Genomic DNA, 25,415 nt, shown 5'->3' with positions numbered 1-25,415 from the left:
AGACACTTTGAAGCTTAAAATCAGGATGACCTTTTTGGCTACCATATTTCCCTACTGACTCATATCTCAAGAATCTGGTAAGGAATTATTCCTGCCCATGGAGATACTTACAGGGGAAACCAAAGTGCCAAGAAGGAGAGGAAGGAAAAAAGATAACTAGGAGGTTCCCAAAGATCTTGATTACCCCTTTAAGTATGAGAGGAAAAAACATGAGGAAAGTGGAAAATTAGGGGAATGGGATGCCAATGAATGAAGAGTCAGGTTTAGAGTAGGGAAGAATGAGACGAGATTTTCTCTCTGAAGATATAATTTTTTGGAGACAAAGACTGAGTGTCTCCTTTGACTTTACCTCTGTCAGCATAAGCATTTCTCTCTTGCTCATCCCAGACCTTTCCACCTGTCATGGTGTAGGGAGTGTACTGAGTGAAGAGTGAGATAACATGGCAGCCAGGTGGAGCCAGGGTGGGGTCCAGTGATGATGGAATACAAAGTTCAATCATGGGCCTGAGTTGAGGGGAAGAGAGGCAGAGAGAGAATTAGATTTCTTGAAAAGTATGAGATAAAAAAGAAAAATACAAGGGAATATAGTCTTAGATCACTCTTCTGGAGAACTACCAGTATTTTAGAAGATCCTACAAATCAGTTTAATCTTACTTGGATCCTTAATTATCTTCCAGAATCTCAGAGAGTATATCTCTTAAAACCTAGGGATGTCAGAAAACTATCAGTGAATCCCCTCATTAGTTGCTACCTCAATTCTTGGATATAATTGTTTGCTACCATTTCCATACTTAGCTATTGAGAAAATAACAAAGCAGGTGAAAACATGTTTTAAGGAATTTTCCCTAGTAAGTGTTGTAGGGATTGGCGAAAGACACCCTAATAATAATATACTGTTGTGAACCTATGAATGGATTCAATCATTCGGGAAAGCAAATTGGAAGCTTTGAACCCAGATATCCCACATCTAGACATATAAACCAAAGAAGTCAAAGACAGAGGGGCAGCTAGGTGGTGCAGTGGATAAAGCACTGGCCCTGGATTGAGGAAGACCTGAGTTCAAATCCAGCCTCAGACACTTGACACTTACTAGCTGTGTGACCCTGGGCAAGTCACTTAACCCCCATTGCCCCACAGCAAAAAAAAGTCAAAGACAAACAAAACTTCCACATAAAACAAAATATTCATAGGAGCTCTTTTTGTGATAGCAAAGAACTGGAAATGAGTAGACTTTTATCAGTTGAGGAATGGCTAAACAAATCAGGGGACATAGGGTTATGATAGTGTGAAGTCGTGGGGCAGCTAGGTGGAAAAGTGGAGAGAGCACCAGGCTTGAAATCAGGAAGACTCATCTTCCTGAGTTCTAATCTGGCATCAGACACTTACTAGCTGTGTGACTCTGGGCAAGTCACTTATCACTGTTTGCCTTGGTTTCCTAACCTGCAAAATGAGGTAGAGAAGGAAATGGCAAACTTCTCTAGTATCTTTGCTAAGAAAACCTCAAAAACAGGGTCACAAAGAGTTGGACATGACTGAAACAACTGAACAACAACAACAAAAGTGTAGTGTGGTAAATAAAGAGCTGGTTTCAAAACCAGAAAGACCCACACTCAAGTTACACCTCTGATATATACTGTACTGACAGTATGATCTTGGGCAAGTTATTTAATCACTCAATGTTCTAAACAACTCTGTAAGAGTATATGCTGGGGCAGCTAGGTGGCGCAGTGGATACAGCACCGGCCCTGGAGTCCGGAGTACCGGAGTTCAAATCCGGCCTCAGACACTTAACACTTACTAGCTGTGTGACCCTGGGCAAGTCACTTAACCCCAATTGCCTCACTAAAAAAAAAAAAAAAAAGAGTATATGCTGTAGAAAAGGTACCAGTCTATGTCAGTAGAAGGAGTTTTCTCACCTGGAAGAGTTCCTCATATCAGTAAAATCACATGTGAAGTAGGATTATACATCTAGAACTAGAAGGGGCTTTCAAGACAATCTAGTTTAACTTTTTCACTTTACATCTGAGGAAACTGAGGCCCAGAGAAGTTAAGTGATTTATCCAAGATCACATAGGGAGTAATCACCATGGTGGGATTTATGGGTGGGATTTGAACTCAGGTCTTCTGACGCTATATCCATTATTTTTTCTACTGTATATCACAGTGCCTCACATGTAACAATGAGGAATAGGAAGAATTCAAAGAAGTATGAGAAGATGTTTAAATTGATACAAAGTAAAGTAAGTAGAACCAGGAAGATAATATTTTAATAGCTGTAGCTATGAAAATGAAAAGAACAAAATAAATAAAATGAATGCTATATAATTTTGTTGTTGTTTGTCCTTCATTCTTAAAGAGGACCATGACATTTGGTGGTAATGTTATGATTTGCAGTGAATTGAATTTAAGTGAAAGAGGGCTGTGCAAAGTCACCAGCCTCACCCTCTCCTCTGGAGCCATCTGGGTCAACTGGAGATGGTCCCAGATGTTTGAGGCAATCAGGGTTAAGTGACTTGCCCAGGGTCACACAGCTAATAAGTGTAAAGTGTCTGAAGCCAGATTTGAACTCCGGTCCTCCTGATTCTAGGGCTGGTGCTCTATCCACTGTACCACCTAGCTGCCCCTACTGTGTAATTTCAGTGAAAGAGCTGAGAAAATGCACCTTCCTCCATTCTTGGAAGAGATGAGGGATGCCAGATGTAGAGCATTAACTGTACTGTCAACCTTGGTTGATGTGTTGGTTGGTTATGCTGTTCTGCCCTTTTTCTCTTTCTTTTTTATTCTTTGTTAGAGAATGACTCTCTTGGCAGGGAAGTAGAAAAGAATATATTTGGAAATAGAATATACAATATAAAAACCAAAATATTTATAAAAATATTAAAATAATGTTCCACTCATCTTTTTTATTTGGGGGGTGGGGTGGGAGGTAGGGGATATGGCAGTAATCTATTACCTGATAGAACTTTTACATTAATTACTCTAAGTTTCAGTTTCTTCTTCTGTTATATGAGGGCATTGGATCAGATGATTTTTAATATTCCTTTAAGATCTAACATTCTATGGTACAGAGAACAGTGTGTGTGTGTGTGTGTGTGTGTGTGTGTGTGTGTGTGTGTGTGTGTGAGAGAGAGAGAGAGAGAGAGAGAGAGAGAGAGAGAGAGAGAGTATGCACATATGTACATGTGCAGGAGCACATCTTGCAGGAAAGGAAGTCGAGATTGGTGTTTTGAGGCTCAAATGAAATAATGCATGTAAGATGCTTTGAAAACTTTATGTAAGTCATAAGTTATTATTCTTAATATCATTAAAAGGTAAGTAGCTAGTTAGGTTCAAGAGGAATACTGCTGTAATAATACGAATAGCTGACATTTACATCACACTTAAAGGTTGATGAAGCACCTTACATTCATTATCTCATTTGACTCTCCCTCAAATCTTATGATATAGCTACTATGGGTATTATTAATCTTCATTCTACCAATTATGATATTAAGGGTACTTAATTAAGGGTACTAATATGGGATCATGTTCACAAAGTTAGGAAGTATCAGAAGCAGGATTCAAATTAAGTTTTTTCAGGATGCTAAGTCCAGCACTATTTCCACTATACCACTATATATATAACTATAGACCTTTATCTACATCTATAGATATAGATGTTATATATAGGGTTATGTCTAGATAAAAAGACAGAAAAAGAGAGAACTAAAGGAAAGAAGGAAGGAAGGAAAGAAAGAAAAACTGGAAGAAAGAAAGAAAGAAACTGGAAGAAAGAAACAAAGATGGAAGGACAGACAGACAAAGATAGATATAAAAAAGAGATGAGAAAGGGTCATTTGGAATAGTAAGTCAACAATAGGACTCAGGAAGAATAGAGAAGAGAGAATTGATTCAAGAGATATTATGGAGCTAGAGTCATTAGAATTTAACAACTGATAGGATTTATGGAGGCAAGGGAACAATCAAAGATAATGCCAAGGTTTAAAGCTTAGGTGAATGATATTGCCAATTAGGGTTTGGAGGAGACACCAATCAATCAGTAAGCATATATGCATTAGTTAAACACATACTATGTACCAGGCCCTGTGCTAGGCACTGAGGGATACAAATACAAAACCAAGATAATCCTTGCCCTCAAGGAACATCCAATCTACTGGAAGGGGGATGTATCATGTTCCTAACTACACTGTGACTTGGAGAGGGTGACTGATAGCTGGAGGAATTAAGAAAGCCATCTTGAAAGTGGCACTTGAATAGAGGATTAAAGGAAACCAAACAATTTTAAGTTCAGTATGGGCTCCATTGGACTATTCCATTGGGACATATAGGTGGAGCTGCCCTATGGACAACATGAAAGTCACATCTCACTTTTAGGAGAAAGTTCAGGGATGGAGATAGTGATGTATGAGTCATTTGAGTAAAGGTGATTGTCAACTCAAAGGAATGGAAGGAAGGAAGGAAGGAAGGAAGAAAGAAAGAAAGAGAGAAAGAAAGAAAGAAAGAAAGAAAGAAAGAAAGAAAGAAAGAAAGAAAGAAAGAAAGAAAGAAAGAAAGAAAGAAAGAAAGAAAGAAAGAAAGAAAAAGAAAGAAAGAAAGAGAAAGAAAGAAAGAAAGGAAGGAAGGAAGAAAGAAAGAAAGAAAGAAAGAAAGAAAGAAAGAAAGAAAGAAAGAAAGAAAGAAAGAAAGAAAGAAAGAAAGAAAGAAAGAAAACATAGCAAGAAGAGAAGACCAAGGACAAAACTTTAAGGAAGATCAGTATCAAAGAGTTGAGAAAGAAAAGTCATTCGCTGAAGGAACCACGGTCAGAGAAATTAAATGAGAATCAGAACACTCCTTGAAAACCAGTGGAGGGGAGTTACATTCAGAAGGAGGGAGGTCAGCAGAGTCAAAAGTCCTAGAGGACAAAGGCTAATTAAAGACCTTTGGATAGGGTAATAAGGTGGCCAATGATGACCTTTGAAAAAAGTAGTTTCCACAGAGTGGTAAAGATAGAAGCCAGGTAGGAAGCAGTATAGGAAAAAGTGGGTGGTGAGGAAGTAATGGACTACATTTCTAGAGGTTTGCTGATAAAAGGGAATAGATACATGGGCAGTACTTAGCTTGATAGGATTGAGGGGCAGAGGGAAAACTTTTTCAGGATAGGCAAGAACTTAGTACATTTGTAAGAAAATGGAAAGGGATCAGATCAGAGGGAGAGGGAATGATTGAAAATGTATGAGAGAAAGAAAAGAATACAAGTTCATTTTTTCTTCATATCCCCAGAAGCTAGCACAATATTTTCCATGTAGTAGCCACTTAATAAATGATGGTTGGATCAGAGTGAGTTGGATTAGATTGGAGACAGGATAACAGAAGGAACAAAGGTCCTAGATAAGGCAGGGGCAGCTGGAATCAAGGACATAGGGATGCTTCAACCTCTGAGAAAGGAGGGAAGATGATAACAGGTAAAGATATCGAGAAATTTTGAAGTGTGGAGGGGTGGGGGTTGAGGGAGCTCCCACCAAATAGCCTCAGTCTTCTTGATGAAATTGGAAGCTAGGTCATTTACTAAGTGAGGGCTGGGGGGAGTTGGGCCTTGAGGAAAAGAGAAAAGCTTTGAAATACTTGCTGTGGGGAATAATATAAAGAATCAATAAGAGCTGAATAGGATTGCTGAGCAACTATAAGGACCCACTTGAAGTTATGCACCATAAATTTATAATGGGTGAAATCAGCACATTTCGGTGACTTTTTCTATTGATGTTTAGCAGCTCAGGCACAGGAGGGGAGAAGTTGTTTGGAGGGGAGTTGCCTAGGGTTGAGGATTAGCAGGTTAGGAGCAGAAAAAAAAATCTGAGGGTTTAGTGATTATAGAAAAGTGGCTAATGAATCTCCGATTTGCTTGACTGGTTATAGTGGCAAATGAAGCCAGAGGGGAGGAAGAGAGACAGGGCAGATAGAAGAGAGTAGAGGGATGGAAGCCATTAGGAGAAAGAGCAGTATAATAAGGGAATAGGAAAGGTACAAGAGGAGGAGACTGAATTTAGAGATTGGAGCTTCACAGTCCAGGACCTGGGAGGTAGTGCTGTAATTGAAGCAGAATAGATGAAAGTTGTTGGAGTTAATGCAGATGGGAAATTCAGAGGGCAAGGTGTTAAGAGCCATAAATATAATGATAGGATCATTGATCCAGAACTGAAAGGAAGCTAAGGAGGGCCATTTGGTCCAACAGCCTCATCATAGACATGAGAAAATTGAATGAGGTTATGCCTAGAGCAGGTGGCAAAATCTGGGTTTGAACTCGCATCCATGAATAACAAACCCAGTGTTTTTTCCACTGTGCTATCTTGCCTATTTATGGGGATGATAGGAGTAGTCAGAAGAACCATGAGCCAAGTAATAGCATTGACATCTTTAAACAACAAACCAGTCAATAAGCATTCAGGAAGCACCTTCCACGAGTCAGGTACATTGATTGCTAAATGCTGAGGATACAAGGATAGATGCAAAACAGTTCCAGCCCTCAAGGAGTTTGCATTGAGAGACATTCCTAGGCATATACAAGCTATATATTGAGCAGTTTTTGAGTAATAAATATCTAGCAGTTGCAGGGATGAGGAAGGAGAGGACAGGGTGGATGTGAGAGATGTTGTGGAGGTTGAAATGGCAAAATGTGTAGAAATGGTAACATTAATTAATGTTTGATGAGTGAGTGATTGAATAAATGACTTTATTACATTTCAAATTCTCCCTTAATTGATATTCCTTTAGAGAAACTCCCTTAGCAATCTGGCAGTACCTTGTAAAAACAATATAAATAATCATACCCTTTGACCAAATACTTGGAAATATATACTGTAAATGCTACTCAAAACAAGCAAAACCAGGAACTCTCTGTTCAAATGTTTTCAAAGCAACATTATGTAAAATTATAAACAACCCCACCGCAAACTGAAAATAATCTAAATACCCACAGATTGAAGAATGGTTAAATAAATAATGGTACATTAATGTGATAGAATACTATAAAGCAATTAGTACCAACAAGTACAAGGAATGCAGAGAAATTTGTAGATATTTTTATGAGATAATGCAAAATGAAAAAAAGCAGCTCAGAAAAATGGACTGTATACCAATTGCAATCATAAATGAGGAAATGAATAGACAAAAAAAGCCTTGTTGAGGACTTAGGAGTGACTAGAAAGTTGTTATAATAATTTATGCATTGAAATTAATTCAGATATAAACAGTTACAAAACCCATTTTCAATGTTAGGTTTGTAATAGAATTTTAAATAAAATTATTAAAAACACAAAGTAGCTCTCGTTGTAGTTGGGCCCAGGGAAGACTATTCAGAAACAGTGCCTAGTCACTGACCCACCTGTGAGAAGGAATCCCCTTGGTGGCATCCTCAAAAGCCTGGTGGAGGACTTGGGTGTCTTCACAGTTCAGGTGGATGGAGCACTGGTGATGGGGCAGGGGTTGACCACTGGTGGAATTTGGTACAGCCAGGAAGTTGGGCAGCTTGTCTACAGCCACTGTGGATTTCCAAGAGGGAACCAAGAGGACAATGATACTAAGGAAGGTCATAGCCTCAGTTCCCCAAGCCCTTTCCTCTGCTGGTTTTCCCTCCACAGTGGGCAGGGAGCACACAAGAATAGAGAGCCCAACAGGGAGTCAGGGTCAGAGTGTTTTACTTCCCAAGAACCTGAGGCTAGGCATGGGAAAGAAGGAGACAATGTCAGTGAATCTGCTTTAAAAGAAATGAGAAGGAAGCACTATAACCATAGGGAACACATTTAAGTTAGAAACTTAATAAAGGACTCCTCTGTCCAAGCCATTACCCTCCAGCTAAGCCTCTAAGAAGCCCAAGTTTGCAATATCAGTGGGAGGCATCCCATAGAGAGAGGAGACTTGCTTGCTTTCTGTACGATTTCCTAGTGATCTAGGGTATCACACCTACCATTAATCTTGGTGACTGGTGACTGGGTATCCAATTGAGAGATTCTCTTGAAGAACTCCTCAGGGAGCCACTCCTACAAGAACACAATGAGCTATGGGGGACACCATCCTGGGCAGGATAGACTGAACCTATGTTGTTTTTTTTTTGTTTTTTGTTTTTTTGGTTTTTTGTGAGGCAATGGGGGTTAAGTGACTTGCCCAGCCAGGGTCACACAGCTAGTAAGTGTCAAGTGTCTGAGACAGGATTTGAACTCAGGTACTCCTGACTCCAGGGCCGGTGCTCTATCCACTGCACCACCTAGCTGCCCCTGAACCTATGTTTTGAAAAGGCTCATATACTAATGGAGAGCTGTGGGCACTCAGCGTTCCTGGATCTACTCCACCAAAGCCCAAGAAATAGATAAGGCCTTTTTTCTCCATTTTACCTTTCTTGGTCCTCCCTAGTTGTCCCCACCCTCCATGTACTTATGTGCCTACATATTGTTTCTGCCAAGTAGAATGCAGTCTTTTCTAGGGCAGGGATTATTTCATTTTTGTCTCTATCCTCATGAATGGCATGGTGCTTGATCCAAAGAAGTATTTAATAAATGCTTGAGAGGGGCAGCTAGGTGGCGCAGTAGATAAAGCACCGGTCCTGGAGTCAGGAGGACCCGAGTTCAAATCCGACCCCAGACACTTGACACTTACTAGCTGTGTGACCCTGGGCAAGTCACTGAACCCTCATTGCCCTGCAAATGAACAAACAGAAACATAGATAGATAGATAGATAGATAGATAGATAGATAGATAGATAGATAGATAGATAGATAGATAGATAGATAGATAGATAGGTAGATAGGTAGGTAGGTAGGTAGGTAGATAGATAGATAGGTAGATAGATAGATAGATAGATAGATAGATAGATAGATAGATAGATAGATAGATAGATAGGTAGATAGGTAGGTAGACATACAGACAGACAGACAGACAGACAGACAGATAGACAGGTAGACAGGTAGATAGATAGATAGATAGATAGATAGATAGATAGATAGATAGATAGATAGATAGATAGATAGATAGATAGATAGATAGGTAGATAGGTAGATGAGCAAATAAATAAATAGATAGATGCTTGAATTGAATTGAATTTCATATTGTCCCTTCTTTTGAGAAAAACTCTTAGGGCACATACAAGAGATAGCATGACACCTCTGTACTCAGGAAGTTAAGATACCAAGGAGCTGTACATGTCCAACTTGGGAGGCACCTGCATTTGGCCTATAATAACTCTCCAGAGTTTGTCATTTGCTTCTTCTTTTTTCCCCCGCTGTGGACACCTACTTTTCATCCCTTTGTCCTCTTCCCTTCTCCCCTTCCCCCACCCTTAGCTCACATCCCACAACCTCTCACCTGGGGTACCAGCTTCAGGAAAGTGATCTGTGGAGATGCGTTGGACAGCACCAGTTTGCTCCTCACTTCAGTTCCATCTTTTAGAACGACCCCCTGGACTTGCCCATTGCTGTTCACCTGTACCTTATCCACAGGCTAAAGACCAGTAAAGAACGGGGGCCCATTGAGTACCAAAGAAGGACATCAGTATTGGGTTCTGGGGACCCACAGGGGGTTCTTGTAGAAGGGGCAGGGCTACCCTTACCTGTGCTTCCACTGGGGATTCATCTTAGGCTTCACCTACAGTTTTGATCACCCCTGTGTCCAAATGCTGCCTAGTAGACTCCTCCAGGCCCAAGCTCCTTTACTAACTCTTTGAGGTGGTTCAGTGGTTAGATCTATGCCACACTATTTCTACCTTTACACAGGCCAGGATCAGAATAATGAATTGGGAGTAATTAGGGGGTTTGTTGGGCATCAGGAGCAGCTTACCTTTTCTGTGAAGATATTTGCTCCATGTGCTGCTGCTGCCTTTGCGATAGCATGAGAGAGGGCACCCATGCCACCTTCTACGTACCCCCAGGCTCCTTTCTTCCCCTCCAGGCCTCCCATCACATGGTGTAACAGCACATACCTAGTGGGGAGGTTATTGTTGTCCAGTCATGTCTGACTCTTCATGATCCTATTTGGGAATTTCTTGCCAAAGATACTGGAGTACTTTGCCATTTCCTTCTCCAGCTCATTTACAGATGAGGAAACTGAGGCAAACAGGGTTAAATGACTTTCTAGAGTTGTATAGCTAGTAAGTATCTGAGGCCAAATTTGAACTCATGTCTTCCTGACTCCAGGCCCAGTGCTCTATCCACTGAGTAATTTAGTCCCAGTGGGGATATACCAAGAGTTATTTAAAGGTATCTGTGATCTCATCAACACTGGGACTCTCACCATTAATTCAGACCTCCCTCTCTCTGTGTCTCTGTAATTATCATCCATATCTTTCTAGACTTCCCCCATAGAGAATGAACCCAATGTAGAAGAGGCTTTCTCAATAACTTGAGGATGCCAGTGGGATACCAACTCTCTTTTATATCATCATGTTCCAGTTATATGTGCTTTTTATTTCATATCTTATATGACTTCCTCCCTTCTTGTGCATGAATCAGCATTGGTAATACACCACAGTCTACATACATACCACAGTCTCCCAGGAAGGTTTTCCTGGAACATGGATGCCTACAAAACCATCATGGCCCATGATTCACAACCATCTAGCTCTACTACCACAAGATCAGCATTAAAGAAATGGACTTTGGGGCCAGCAAGAGTTTAAAGAGTTTCTTTCTCTTGGGCACAAGAGAAGGATGAGAAACTTCAAGATATCAGGGGACCTAAGTCAGACAAACTAAAATATCCTTCTTAACACACACTGCATGATTTGTAGGAAAAAAGGTGGATATTTTGAGTTATTAACATGAGCAGGTCACTCCCCTACTCAGGAATCTTCAGGGCCTCCAACTTACCTTTAGGAGAAAACATAGACCCCTCAGGTGAGCATTTAGCCCTCCATGGTCTGGTTATTTCCAGACTCTGTTTATCTTACTTCCTTTCATGAATTCCAGCTTCCAGCTAAACTGGCCTTTTTGTGAGGTCCACATTAGACTTTCCAACTCCTGTCTCTAGATTGTTGCCCATCCATGGAAAGTCCTCTCTCTTTTCCTTAGCTTCCTTCAAGGCTCACATCTCGGCTTGGATTTCCTTCCAGATTGCCTTTCCTGGTCAGTTCAGGAAGTTAATAATCTCTCCACCCTCTAATTAACTGGTGTTTTCTTATCTGTTTACTTGTTTGTATTCTCCATTAAAATGCAGTCTCTTGGGGGTGGCTAGGTGGCACAGTGGATAAAGCACTGGCCCTGGATTCAGGAGTACCAGAGTTCAAATCCAGTCTCAGACACTTGACACTTACTAGCTGTGTGACCCTGGGCAAGTCACTTAACCCCCATTGCCCCGCAAAAAAAAACAAAAATAAAAAACAACAACAACAACAAAATGCAGTCTCTTTTCTGGCTGGGGATGTGTTCACCCTCTTGTATCCTCAGAGCAGTTCCTAGTATCTAGTTGTTGTTTGTCCTTCATTTTTTGAAGCTGACTAATGACATAACAGGATGATGTCTTGACTTGTTAGTGAAGTGGGTTTAGGTGAGGCAGAGTTACACAAAGTCATCAGTCTCACTCTCTCTTCCAGAGTCATCAAAGTCCAGTGACAAGACAAAAGTTAAGATGACTGGCAACATCCCAGAGTGCATTGGCATCTTGGCATCTTTGATGTCTGACCAAGCTCTACGTGCTCTACAGCACCTGCTTCAGGTACTTTCATGACCATTGGAACAAACTGTTTTTGTCTTCACATGCTTGGGGTAGACACCCCCTAAGTCACCAATGGGTTTGAAGCCCATCAGCTACTCTTACCCTGGTTTAAAGCCCATCTGCCCAGACAGTTTTACCAGGGTGTGGCTACTGTGCATACTACAGCTTCTTGGAGCTACAGGTGAGAGTTAAATGAATCAGGTGGACCCCAAAGGTGGATGGGTGGCCCTGACAAGGTTCAGCAAGCCCTCCCACCAGAGGTGCTGGTCCTCCTGAGCACCCCCCCACACACACACAACCCCCTAGCATCTGGTAGGTACTGAATAAATGTTTGTCTAATTGAGTTCAATTGAGATAACTTATTTTTTTTTTCAGGGCAATGGGGGGTTAAGTGACTTGACCAGGGTCACACAGCTAGTAAGTGTCTGAGGCTGGGTTTGAACTCAGGTCCTCCTGAATCCAAGGCTGGTGCCTTATCCACTGGACCACCTAGCTGCCCCAGAGTGCGATAACGTATTTTTAACCTTTTTTTCCTCCTCCCAGGCAGATATTCTTAGAGACCAATGATGTTGAATTGAGGGCCTCAACAACTATGTTCTAAGCAACTGTTTGATTACAAAGTCTGACCTAATCAGGACTAGATGACTTCTAAGGCCCCATCCAGCTCAAATTCCATGGTCCTCAGGTCCTCATGGAAGAAGGATAGTACTTGTCATGATTTCCACTCCCCTCAGTCCTCAGAAATTTCTAACCTGGAGGAAAGTAGCTGATTCCTTTCTATTTTAAGTACTTTAGGGTTCAGGAAACTGACTCAATGCAGCATCTTTTAGTCAAAGACTTGCTTCCCTTGGGAAATACCTGCTTCTTCAGAGTACCCTTCTTTTAACCTTGTACTCACCAAAGTACCTAAGTCTTAAGAAGCAGTAATGGCTCATTAAGTAATAACTTCAATAGAATTTATTGTGTCTGACTGCCACCTCATGGATTTGACTATCTATATCAACCTGTTCTCACAGAAAAAAGGTTGGGGACCTTGGCATAGAAGGTGCCCTAATAACAAGGATAGGAGAAGAGAGGGAGGGGAGAAAAGAAGGAGAGGGAGAAGATAAAAGAGGGAGAGGAGAGGAATATTATTTTAGTTCAGGGTTTTAACAATTAAATTCCCCAATGCTGTGCACCAACATTGGTTCCCCTCACTCACCCACTTCCAGGAGTGTGGGGACTTGTCATGGCTCCAATGACAGCATCTGTGGCAAGAGTTGCTTTCAAGGGCTCAGACTCAAACCATTCATCCAACACCTAGGACAGTAAAAGGAAGGAGGAGTTAATGGCAATTACTTCTCCTCCCAGAATACTTGATCACACCCAGCTCAGATTAGGGAGTTAGAGATTAGGTCTTGTAGAGTTCTGATGGAAAAAGAGCCTCTCTGGATACAAGTATCACCTACCTTGGTGATTGGGCCAGTGATAACTTGGTAATACTGGGGCAGCTGTGCTCCCAAAATTAGACCTAGAAAAGAAGATCAAAAACAAACAAAAAGAAATTATTTTCCAAAATGTGGTAGAAATGCTCCTGCTAATGTTGCACTTGAATGTCTCACTGTGGTATGAGGGTGATCCTCCTGGTCCTCACATATGACACCCGAGCTCCTGAGCCTTTGCATTTGCTGTCCCACACGACCATACCCCCACCATTCATAACTTCTGAGATGAAGGCCCATTTACATTACATACGCCTTATGTCTACGTAGGATGTGTGTATCTCCTGGCATGTTATTCCTCTCTCCCCTACCACACATCTTGTCCCCTTAGAATGTGAGTTCCTTGAGGGTAGGGACTGTTTTTCCCTTTCTTTCTATACCCAGAACTTAACACAGTGCATAGCACATTGTTTTTTTTACAGATGAGTAAACTGAGGCAAACAGAGTTAAGTGACTTCCCCAGGGTCACACAACTAGTAAATATCTGAGGTGGGATTTGGACTCAGGAAGATCAGTCTTCCTGACTCCAGGCCCAGCACTCTATTCACTTCAACACTTCACTGTCCACAAAGGAAACACTTAATGAAAGTTTGTTGACTAACTCTAGTCCACCAGTATGACCTTTGGGACCTACCTGCCTGTAAAAGGGGTTTAAATGTGAAGAGGGCCCTCAGTCTCTGATGTAGGGAGCCATGTTGAAAGACAGTCATATCTACTGGGGTGGCATCCAGCAATGGATCAATGGCTGATGCCAAACGATTCATGAACTTTTCATATTTGGGGAAAGCCTGAAAAAGAGGAAGACAATATAGCACTATGGCCCAATTATCAATGGGCACCCCTTACATATTTCTTTTTGTTTTTGTACTTTCTACTCATTTGGCCTCTAGCTATTTCCAGTTTCTCATATTGTCATTTCACTGCGTCTTACTTTTCACCCAGCCTGGAAATACAGCGGCCACTCATGGGACTGATCCCGTTGTTAAACTTTTACCTGCTCCACCTTGGACATCTTGGTGGCCCTGCCTTCTGGCTAATGTGGTGTCATGTTCCGTTGTTTCTATATTGATAAAGTTCTGCCAGTGTTGTTAAATTTTATTGGCTCAGGACAAAACCCAAGTTTCCCTATCCTGGTTATAGCTCTGAGGAAACCAAAGATAACTGATTCTATAATCCAAGGTCAAGGAAACAGTTAAGTGGATCAAACATGATCTTTGTAGTCTCTGGCTCACTATCCTTTCATAAAGCCTGCATCGGGCTCTCTTTGTTTTAATACAGATATTCCTGTAGTGTTAAAAATTATATTCAAGAGGCAGCTAGGTGGCACAGTGGATAGAGCACCGGCCCTGGATTCAGGAGGACCTGAGTTCAAATCCGACCTCAGACACTTGACACTTACTAGCTGTGTGACCCTTGGGCAAGTCACTTAACCCCAATTGCCTCACCAAAACAAAAAACAAACAAAAAACAAATATATATATATATATATATATATATTCAGGGTTTTCTCATCTTCCCTTTTCCTTTCAATAGATTTGAAGTCTGCTTATTATGAGCCCAGAAAGGGTTTTCTGCTTCATCAGGGACAGAGAGATGGCTTGTATGTCCAAAACAGGTAGTTATTGTAGGATGAGGAGACAGAAGCATTGAAGCCTTGATTTCATTATTTAACAGTTGGTAATAACCAAATGGTTCCTTAGACCAGTGGTATCAAACTCAAATAGAAACAGGGGCCATTAAATTACCCATAAGGGCCTCTGGGGGCCATATATTGACTTACTTTTAAAATGTCATATTATCTATATTCTATGGTATTTTTATTTATTTTGTTAAATATTTGACAATAACATTTTAATCTGGTTCGGGTCACATGTTTAACCCCTCTTCCTTAAGATCATAGAATCTTAAATCCTTAAAAGTGGGAAGGTACTGTAGGGATTATGTAGTCCAATCCCCTCACTTTAAAGATAAGTAAATTGAGGCTCAGAGGTTAAAATAGGTTCCCAAGATCACATAGCAAATGAGTAGTAGCTGGACCTAGGTTTCCAAATTCCATTGCTACCATATTTTTTTTGTGGGGCAATGAGGGTTAAGTGACTTACCCAGGGTCCCACAGCTAGTGTCAAGTGTCTGAGGCTAGATTTGAACTCAGGTCCTCCTGAATCCAGGGCCAGTGCTTTATTCACTGTGCCACCTAGCTGCCCCCAGCTACCATATTACATACATGCAATCAGTCACTCTCTCTTGTTGTCTATTGCAGGGCTTGACTTAATGCCTCAGGTACAAAGGATAGCATAGGGCTGGTTGTCCCCACAGGGAACATGTTATAATCTGATGTAAGATTTACAAGCTTCTTAAAGTTGTCCCAGTCAGTGTGGTCTATATAGACCAAAAGGTTCCCATGAAATCCCAATTGCCATTGTTCCCAAAGCAGACCCAGCTCCAGACCAGCAGGGAGGAGGCTGTACCTGAGCATCCTTTGGAGAAAATTGAGCAATCTGCTTCTGGGTTTCCGCCATGTCTGTCCCTAGTAAAAGTGACCGCGGGGGTTTGTCTCGGATTCCTTCTTCCAGCATAGGTGTGAAGGAGTAGAGGTTTCGAAAATATACCTTCAGCCCATGTTTCTGCAGAAATATAAACAACCCACGGCGTGTTCTCTTTTCTTTGTGAAGCATCTTTTTTTGCACTTGCTAGGAATGTGCACATACTTTCCCCTAACCACCTCTCCCAGTTTCCTCTTTTCATGCAAGTGCATGGGGAAGCCTTTGTGTCTCAGCTAGTCCTTATTCATGGTCCTTGTAAACTCAGATGACTTAGGAGAGGCAGCCAAATCCTATCTTATTATGAAAAAACTTCCTCAGAAATGTGCACAGGTGGACTCCCACTATGAAAGAGCCCAAATTGTGCTAGAAGGGACCTCCAAGCTACTTTTAAGGATGAAGACCAGAGAAATTAAGCCCAAGGTTATTAAGCTAGTTAGTGGCAGAGCTGCATTAAAATCTCATCTGCTTACTAATTTTCTGACCCTGAGTAACCTTTCTGAGTCTGATCATCCTTATTTTAAAGAGAAGGAAATTAATATTTTCAATATTTACTTCACAGAATCGTTGTAATGGAAGCTTTTATCAAAACTCTAAAGTATATATAAATGCAAGTTATTATTTCTATTATTTGGGAGAGGGGATTTGAACTGGGACTCTAATTCCAGTGTTATTTTCACCATATCATGTCAAAATTCTCACTATCAAAGTCATTTATTTGGGATAAGGCCTTATCAGCCCCTAGACTCAAGCTACAATGTCACCGTGGAAAGGGTAACATTGATCTAGTGTCTCATGGGATGAGACCTGGGCTTCTGATCTCTTTAGTACAGGGAATTCTTGAGTGAGAAAATCCCTCTCTACTGATGGAAGTCAGTAACTTCTCTCCCAGGCTAATTTCTCTGGAATCTGAAGTCTTAGAGAGCTGCCTAGTGCTCTTTTAACAAGGGGTTAAGTGACTTTTCCAGGGTCACACAGTATATTTCAGAGGCAGGCTTCTAGTTAGTTCTCTATCCACTATAAAATGCTGCTTAGATAAATTTAAACAGTTATCACTAGATGACATATAATCTGAAAGCTCCAAGGGACCTTAGAGGTTATCTAGCTCAGTTGAATTCATTAAGCACCTACTATGTGCCAGGCACTATACTAAGTAATGGGGCTGGAAAATGAGGCAAAAGTTAGTCCTTGCCTACAAGAAGCTTATAATCTAATTGGGGGGGGGGGAGACACAATACTCAAACAAATATATGCAAAGCAACCTATATATAGGATAGATAGGTAATTAGCAGAGGGAAGGCACTGGAATTAAGAAGAGCTGGGGGTGGGGGTGCAACGGATAAAAACACCGGCCCTGGATTCAGGAAGACCTGAGTTCAAATCTGGCCTCAGACACTTGACACTTACTAACTGTGTGACCCTGGGCAAGTCACTTAACCCTCATTGTAAAAGAGCTAGGGAAGGCTTCCAGTAAGAGATAGAATTTTAGTAGGGATTTAAAGGAAGCCAGGGAAGTCAGTAGTTGGAACAGAGGAAGAGAGGAATATGTCTAGAGAAGTGAAATGACTTACTTCAGGCCATAAAACAATAGTATTAAAGTGTTCGCTATAAGGCATGTTTCTTTTTTATCATGTACCTACATATATCCGGATGAATACATCTCCACATATGTCAGTGTGTGCACATGCATTTATCTGTCTCCATATTTTTATACACATTTCCATTTCAAAGGGAAATCTTAAGCCTTATTTGAAGGTTAAATAAAACCTATATCCAGGGCTGCCAATATTTGCACCAATTAATCTCAGAGCCGGGATTAGAAGTCAGGTCTCCTGACTATCGGTTCAATTCTCTCACCCCAGCACCGTGCTGGCATGCTAGGATATAAACATTTTGATCACATTTGGAGTAAGAGGAAGGATAATGAGAAAGGTTTACAAGATCATGCGCTGCCTAGGAGACAGAAGTGCCACAGCAGGTGAGAATGAGAGCTCTAGGTACCTGAGGGAGATTTTTAAAAATGAGGAGCTCTGAAATGGAGAGGATGCTGCTAAATTCCCAATACTGCTGGTCTTCAGTGGCTCAAGAACTGAGGGTATCAGAATCAGTCAGCCAGTTAATAAGCATTTATTAAGCACCTACTATGTGTCAGGTACCATGCTAAGTGCTGGGAATACAAACAAAAGCAAAAGATTGATCCAGTCTAATGGGGGGAGACAAGATGCAAACAACTATGCACAAACAAGCTATAGACAGGATAAAGAGGAGATAATAGAGGAGTTAGTAAAGCAGAAAATTAGGTGTGGGGGGGTGTCCTAATACGGGCTGCAAGGTACTACTATTAGCACAATGATGAGGCATGAAGGACTAGCTGAGAATCACTAACAATTAGCCTACTAAAAAGCGTGACTCAGCAGAGGAAGAAGATGGAAACCAAAACAGTGCGTCAGGAGACCACCAGTGAAGATCATGACCATTCCATACATTAAAAGATAATAAGGGGCAGCTAGGTGGCGCAGTGGATAAAACACTGACCTTGGATTCAGGAGGACCTGAGTTCAAATCCAGCCTCAGACACTTGACATTCACTAGCTGTGTGACCCTGGGCAAGTCATTGAACACCAATTGCCTCACCAAAAAAAAAAAAAATTAACATGATGTAGAAAAGGTGGTAATCTCTGGGCTGGTCATGGAACCAGGGTTTATTTAATGCCTTCTTTCCTAGGCATGTGCCTCCATCCTTGGTCATCCCTGAGGTTGGGACCAAGGCCAGCTTTCTGAGCTTTCTAAGCTCTCACTACCATATTCTCAGTGCCATAAGAAAAAACAAAACAAAACCATAAATTGAGAATCACATAAGTTAAAAAAAAAACCACCTAATTTAGATTTGCGAAGAAAGAAGTGGAAAATGTTGCTTTTACTCACAAAATTTTAAGGTGACTAGGGAACAGAAAATCCTAGTCTACAAATATGGTATTTTATCTAGAATATGGCCAATTACCATTCATTTGGTCATATATTAAATTCCTGCTTTGTGCAAAGCACTGCCCTGTCTTTTCTTCCCTTTGTTATAAAGTTTTAAAAATCCTACTTGTTTCTCTAATTTCAATATCATTCCATTAAAATGTAAATATATAATATATTTAATTATAAGTGTAGTTTTAGGTAGATTTCTTAGTATTGATGCAATTAATCATAGACGCACTTGGTGGTGGGGTAGTGGGAAAAGCCCTAAAACTGAGAGTCTAAAAGCTTCACTCCTCATCCCAGCTTTGCCTCAAATATGCCACATTACCTTGGGTAAGTCATTTCCTGTAATCTGGGCCTCAGTTTCTTCCTTTGGAAAATGAAGAAGCTGGAAAAGATGATCTCTAAGGTCCTTCCCAGTTCAAAATATGTAAGTATGAGGTTCTCAAGACCTATTTTTAGTTGGGGGGGGTGTTCTGCGGGACCAAAATGATTTTTATAATGTTTTAATTTCTCATGTGGAAAGTATCAATAGATATAAACCACATAAACAAAAGCCTTCTGAGGGGGTCCTTAAGAGCTCAAAGAGAGGCAGGGCTCAAAAGAGTGGTATGAAGAGTTATGTGATGTGGGAGGAAGAAAGAAATTCTGATAGGACAGGTGAGGGGAGTCAGTTCAGTTTTGAGTTCATTTAAAGGAGAAAATATGCTCATACAAGGGTGTGGGAAGGGAGAAATGAGTGAGAAAGAGGGAGAGGAAGAAGATGAGGGAGAGGGAGAAGGAGAGGGAGAAGGAGAGAGAGAGAGAGAGAGAGAGAGAGAGAGAGAGAGAGAGAGAGAGAGAGAGAGAGAGAGAGAGAGAGAAGCTTAATAGGTGCTGAGTTTACTACCTTAGGAGGTAAACAGTATTGTTCTTCAATTGTAACTATGACAGTGAATCTTTATCAGTCTTTAGTCCCTTCAGAATTCTAAATAGCTCATCAGTATAACTGGCTCTTTCTGAGTTCAGTATTGGTTTTCCTTTTTAAAAATTTCCAAACTTCTGAGTGTTTTTTTTAAACAAAAGTTTATCTTTTTCCTCAAGCAATTCTGAAATTTGCATGCAAGTGAAAAATGATGAGTTTTAGAAATTTGTTTTAAAAATAAATGGGGGCAACTAGGTGACACAATGGATTAAGCACCGGCCCTGGATTCAGAAGAACCCGAGTTCAAATCTGGCTTCAGATACTTGACACTTGCTGGCTGTGTGTCCTTGGGCAAGTCACTTAACCCTCTTTGCCCCCCCCCGCCAAAAATATCAGGGGGCTGATAGGTGGTGCAGTGGATAAAGCACCAGCCCTGGATTGAGAAGAACCTGAGTTCAAATCCAACCTCAGACACTTGACACTTATTAGCTGTGTGACTCTGGGCAAGTCATTTAACCCTTATTGACCTGCAAAAAACAAACAAAACCAAATCAGTTGAACTACCTATGTCATCAAGTCTTTATGATATCTCCAAACTGTCTGATTACCTTGCCTGTGAATGAATATATACAGAAATTAGGATTTCTTTAATTTTTCCATATTATGCCCCCCCCCTTTTTTCTTTTTTGTTCATCAGTCTTATTGTGCACTACTAAGAAATCCTCAGCAGAAAATCCTCTTTAGGAATAAAGCAGTTGGCTATTCACAGTTCTTTGGCTCTTTTTAATCAAACCTTCAGAGGCTGCTTTTTGAATAGGATAGCCGCAGTACCCACCAAAAATAGAATTATTATTAGGTTTATATTGAATCTTTCTGTGCCTGCTAAACGAAATTTAAACTGAGGGTCAAATTTGATTCATGGGTCAAAGATTCCCCACCCCCTTCATGAATTGGGTAGAAACCTTGGTTTTTATGCTATTTGGATAATACCAGATGCGTTGGTCTTATTTCATGTGACTGAGGGAGGAATGGGAGGCAGGCAGGTCAAACGTGAAGGGGATAGATTATGAAAGGAAACATCTGTAGTGATGAAATTGACTAATGAGTCAAAGAAGCAGTTGGGCCTGGAGCAGTGGTAGGTGGCAAGAGATGCTCAGAGGCTGGTCATGTGACCAACAGCTTCCCAAGTGGTGGGCCAGCGGAGGGTTAGAGAAGAGAAGAGAGAGGGAGGAAACAGTGTCAATGCCAACAGTGAACAAGTCTCTCCTCTCTCTACTCTTCGCAGGCAATAACCGGGCTGCAGACTTCTTTTGAGAAGCCATTAGCTGAGGTAGCCCACATTTCTGCATTTGGCCTGGTGATGGAGTGTGACTGGTTGTCACTGATGCCCTATTACCACAGTCAAAATTAGTGGTGGCAGAAGATAGATACGGGTGTGGGGAGGTGGGAGGAGGGCAGGACAAAGAAGGAAGAATAACCTGAAACAATCATTGGCATTGGAGGTGTGTGTGTGTGTGTGTGTGTGTGTGTGTGAAAAAGTTTGCAACCTCACAACATCAATCTTAACAAGTTTCCACCCTTCAAAGCAAAATCTGAGTGAATGTGACAACTGTCTGTATAGATTTGGGCTTCTTATCTCAAAAGACTATAGAAGCAATGAACCAAAAAAGCCAAGAATTGATTCATTCTTTGTATTTATATACCTAGAGTCTAGCACAGTGTCCACCACATAGTAGGCGCTCAATAAATGCTTGTTGTTTCCCTGGAAAGAAATTGTCAAATGCTAGATGACTAACTTCCAAATGTTTTAAATAGTTAGGCAGGCAGGGAGGTAGGCAGAGCTGGTCTATGGTAGTGGGGTCAAAGATCAGGCTTTTTTAAAAAGAGGAATACAGGGTCAAAGTTGGGGGAGGAGATGGGAGAGAGATAAAAGTCCTTTGGGGTTCAGACTTCCTTTTCCAGGAAACATGATGAGTTAACAGTATCCAAAGTCATAATGAGGTCAGAAATAGGCTGAGGACATTTATGGAAACTGCATAGCAGAGGAAAGAAACAAAAAAAAAAATAAGAGGAGGCCAGGGGACAGTCCTTAAAAGTGAGAAAGAGGGGGCAGCTAGGAAAATGATAAAGGCAGTAACTAAACTGCTGTTTGTTCAATTTAATGTCTAATATTTCTAAACATGGTAACAGAAGCCCACAGTTTCTTACAGAAGCCTCTTTCTCATTATTCTTTGTATATTGAAATGGTTGTGTTTTTTGATGATTAAGCTCATGATGAAAAAAAGAAATTTTTATTTTTTTAAAAAAAGCGATAAATGGAGAAGAAGCCCTAAGCCTATTGGTTCTCATCTGGGATAGGCAGGTAGGCCGTTGTTTTAAGATCAATTCTGCCACCTCTGTCCTTCATTTGTTTTCCCCTCAGGAATGAGATAATATCCACAAAAGTGTTTTGTAAACCTTAAAGTGCCACGTGAATGTCATTATTATTATTGTTGTTATCATCCTGAAACTCCACAGTTAGCACTTGGTGGACTAGAAATGCATTTTGTCTGGGAACATTACCTTCAGCTCCAAGTCCTTGTAAATCTGAGGCCTCAGAAGGCTGAGGAGGTAGGAAGCCCGGGAGAATTTGAAGCCTAGAACAGAAGCAGAGAGACATGAAGTCAAGCTGCCTCCAGCACTGCCCTCCTCCCCACGCCCACCCCGACTTGTTCCCCAGGACTGACCTGGGATGAGCTCCTCTGTGACAGCAGCACCTCCGATCACATGACGTCTCTCTAGGACAGCTGTGTTGACCCCCAACTTCTGCAGGTAGGCTGCCTATGGGAAAACGTACTGTGTCCTCCCCCCTTCCTTTTTTGTCACACTTCAGATCTGTCCTGGGCATAACTTGGGGGTTTGGTGACTGGAGTTGATGTCCCACATGTATCCTGGTGTCTGAGGGGATGTCTCTAACCCTCTTAATCCCAATGCTTTCCCTCTGTTAATTATCTTCTATTTGTCCTATATATTGCTTGTTTTGTATATATTTGTTTATATGTTGTCTTCCCTATTAGATTATAAGCTCCTTGAGGTCAGGGACCATCTTTTGCCTCTCTTGGTAGCTCTAGTGCTTAGCACAATGCCTGGAACATAGAAGGTGCTTAATGAATGATGACTGATGAGAGACTCCAGAGAGACTGAAAAATCTCTGATGGAAATTTTAACCTTTAAAAGTTAGTTTGGGGCTTCCCAAGTCATTTCCAGGACAGAAGTCAGTTCTGGCTCCATGGGGATTGTGGATATAGCCTGTAGTTCCACACTAGTCCCCTATATCTGTAAGGCAGATGGCAGAACCCGTACTTCCTGGGAGCTGGCAGATGCTTTCCTAGGTCTTCATTCACTCTGAGGACAGGCAGGAGGGTGATATTCTCAGGGAGCAAGCTTGAAGCAAAGCTTGTTTGCTTTGGAAAGTAATCAAGGTTAAGGAGCCCTAGCACATATTAGAGTGAATTTCTGGGTTCTTGCTGTTGCCATGGTTACTGGATTCAGCCTACAGGCTATGTATGGAGAGACTCAGAGAAACTGAGTCATTGCATTTTATTCTCCTGCCCATTGTAGAGTGGCTTGGGTGGATTATTCTAATAGCTCCTGTGGTTCACAGAGGAAGAGCTCTCCTTCCAGCCAGCTTCCTGAAGACCCAGCCTATGCCACCACCCCTCTAGAATGTCTGCACTGGGGATTGGGGATTACCTTCATGCTACTAGAAATGGGCCGTCAGCTGCCCAACTCCATGCTAGCTGTAGAAAGAGGATCTAACAAAAAACAAAAACCTAGACTTCCCTTGTCAAAATGAGACACCTTTGAGTAGCTCTAATTCTTACTTAGTTTGGTTTTTTTGAGGGGGAGGGGTCTTGGAAACCAATTGTGAGGGGTCAGGAATCCCTGAAACCTCTATGATGTTTGGGGTCTCAGTTTTCTCTTTTGACATTCAAGGGTATTCACTACAGAGACCCCATTGGTTAGCATAAACCCACTGCCACCATATACGACAGGTCACTACCCGCTTTTCTGTACTTTCCCTTCTTTCTCACTATCTGTCTTTCCTGCCCACCAGCTTAGTATGTATTCATATCTGCGACTGAGGGATCCAGGGACTACCTGCCTTTAACCCTATTTTTAATAAGGAAGAAAGAGGGAACAGAGTGCCCTTAAGCCGAACCATTTCTCTTTACCCCTGCACATTCACTGGAAGTCTGGGGATTTTTTATCTGAACTGTCTGATACTTATCTTTTAGACTAGAAATTAACCCCCTGTGCCAAGGCTGGCTTGGCAGTGCAGCACTCCAAGGAGAATCCCACAGGCTCCCAAGAAGCCATGTCCTTCCTCTCATGGGATTCACATCACCTTCCTTTCCGTTTATCTCAGGGAGAGGCTTTTGCCTAATTACAGAATGAAGATGGTTGGAGGCAGGTGGTACTCACTGCGATCAGTCCATTGTGTCCTGAAATGAGAAGGCGGGAGAGGGAAGAAGAGAGGGAATGAAAGAAATGTGGGTCAGAAGACAGAGAAGCATTGTCCTCAGGGATTCTGTTGGGCTGTTCTTGGCCCAGTCATTTCTAAGAGTTTTAGAGAGTGACACACTCTCTGATTCCCCATGATCCTAAGCTAAAGGCAAAAAATATGAGTTCTGGGCCAAGCCTCTCATTTTACAGATGTGGAAACTGAGGCCTGGGAATGACAAGTGACTTGGTAACCCAGCTAAAGAATGTCAAAAGTGAGATTTTTAAAAATTCATGTCTTATGATTCTGTAACTCTTTTCATTGTACCTTTCTGTCTAGGTCCAGCTCTCACCTAGCATGTATTTCTAGTATCCCTTGCTCTGGGGGATGAATGGGGAATGGGACTGCTCTTGGGGAAATCTACTTTCTGGTAGAGAATGGTACCCCTTTTTTGCTTGAAGTGTGTCAAGTAACAGTTCCCACATCTCTACCCATCTTCATAAATTTGGGTAATTTTGCTGGATTCCTCCCCAGACCCTTGTAATCAATATTCTAATTTCTTGTTTTTATTTGAAAGCAAACAACCAGTTCTTTGAGATTATTCCTCCCCATTTATCCTGTAAATATCTTGTTTGCACATAATTTTTGTATATAGTTGCTTGCATTAGACTATGAACTTTTTTTTTGCAGGGCAATAAGGGTTAAATAACTCGCCCAGGGTCACACAGCTAGTGTCAAGTGTTTAAAGCCAGATTTGAACTCAGGTCCGTCCTCCTGAATCCAAGGCCAGTGTTTTAACCACTGCACTACCTAGCTGCCCCCAGCTATGAACTTCTTTTATTTTTTTAGTGAGGCAATTGGGGTTAAGTGACTTGCCAAGGGTCACACAGCTAGTAAGTGTTAAGTGTCTGAGGCCAGATTTGAACTCAGGTACTCCTGACTCCAGGGCCAGTGCTCTATCCACTGCGCCACCTAGCTGCCCCAACTATGAACTTCTAAAGACCAGAGCCTCTCTGTGTATATATGTGTATGTATGTATAAAGGAAAATGATTAAAAGAGGTAGAGACAAAGGGAAAATAGCATTTCCAAACCTCAAACTGTATTATAAAGCAGCAGTCATCAAAACCATCTGGCTAAAAAATAGAGCAATGGTTAGAGCAATATTATATACTGTAGATATATGTGTGTATACAGATGTACATTGTATACATATAATGTATGTACACATTTTTCACTCACACACATCCACATCTATACACACACACTGACGAATGCCACATAATTTCATGTCATGCTATGAAGAATAAGCATTGTTCATCCACTTGGTTTTACCTATGTGGATGGTTTAGGTCAGATGCTATTG

The 25,415-nt window shown here is 41.4% G+C and overlaps 1 protein-coding gene across 4 annotated transcripts in view; it reads right to left on the bottom strand.

Annotated features, from left to right (window-relative positions):
- Positions 1-25,415, bottom strand: part of PYROXD2 (pyridine nucleotide-disulphide oxidoreductase domain 2) — a 106,069-nt gene that overhangs the window by 72,562 nt on the left and 8,092 nt on the right. For all 4 annotated transcript variants that reach the window (XM_043989642.1, XM_043989643.1, XM_043989644.1 and 1 more), the window contains exons 2-13: positions 24,033-24,052; positions 22,295-22,388; positions 22,131-22,204; positions 15,626-15,781; positions 13,792-13,945; positions 13,125-13,186; positions 12,878-12,975; positions 9,805-9,946; positions 9,334-9,468; positions 7,943-8,015; positions 7,361-7,517; positions 350-504 (exon numbers count right to left, since the gene is read on the bottom strand). In XM_043989642.1, coding sequence (XP_043845577.1) covers positions 350-504; positions 7,361-7,517; positions 7,943-8,015; positions 9,334-9,468; positions 9,805-9,946; positions 12,878-12,975; positions 13,125-13,186; positions 13,792-13,945; positions 15,626-15,781; positions 22,131-22,204; positions 22,295-22,388; positions 24,033-24,052 — 1,320 coding nt within the window. The remainder of the gene's footprint in view (positions 1-349; positions 505-7,360; positions 7,518-7,942; positions 8,016-9,333; positions 9,469-9,804; positions 9,947-12,877; positions 12,976-13,124; positions 13,187-13,791; positions 13,946-15,625; positions 15,782-22,130; positions 22,205-22,294; positions 22,389-24,032; positions 24,053-25,415) is intronic.

Source organism: Dromiciops gliroides, chromosome 2 (assembly GCF_019393635.1).
Source record: "Dromiciops gliroides isolate mDroGli1 chromosome 2, mDroGli1.pri, whole genome shotgun sequence".
Classification (NCBI taxonomy): domain Eukaryota; kingdom Metazoa; phylum Chordata; class Mammalia; order Microbiotheria; family Microbiotheriidae; genus Dromiciops; species Dromiciops gliroides.
This window is presented reverse-complemented; position numbering and strand designations above follow the sequence as displayed.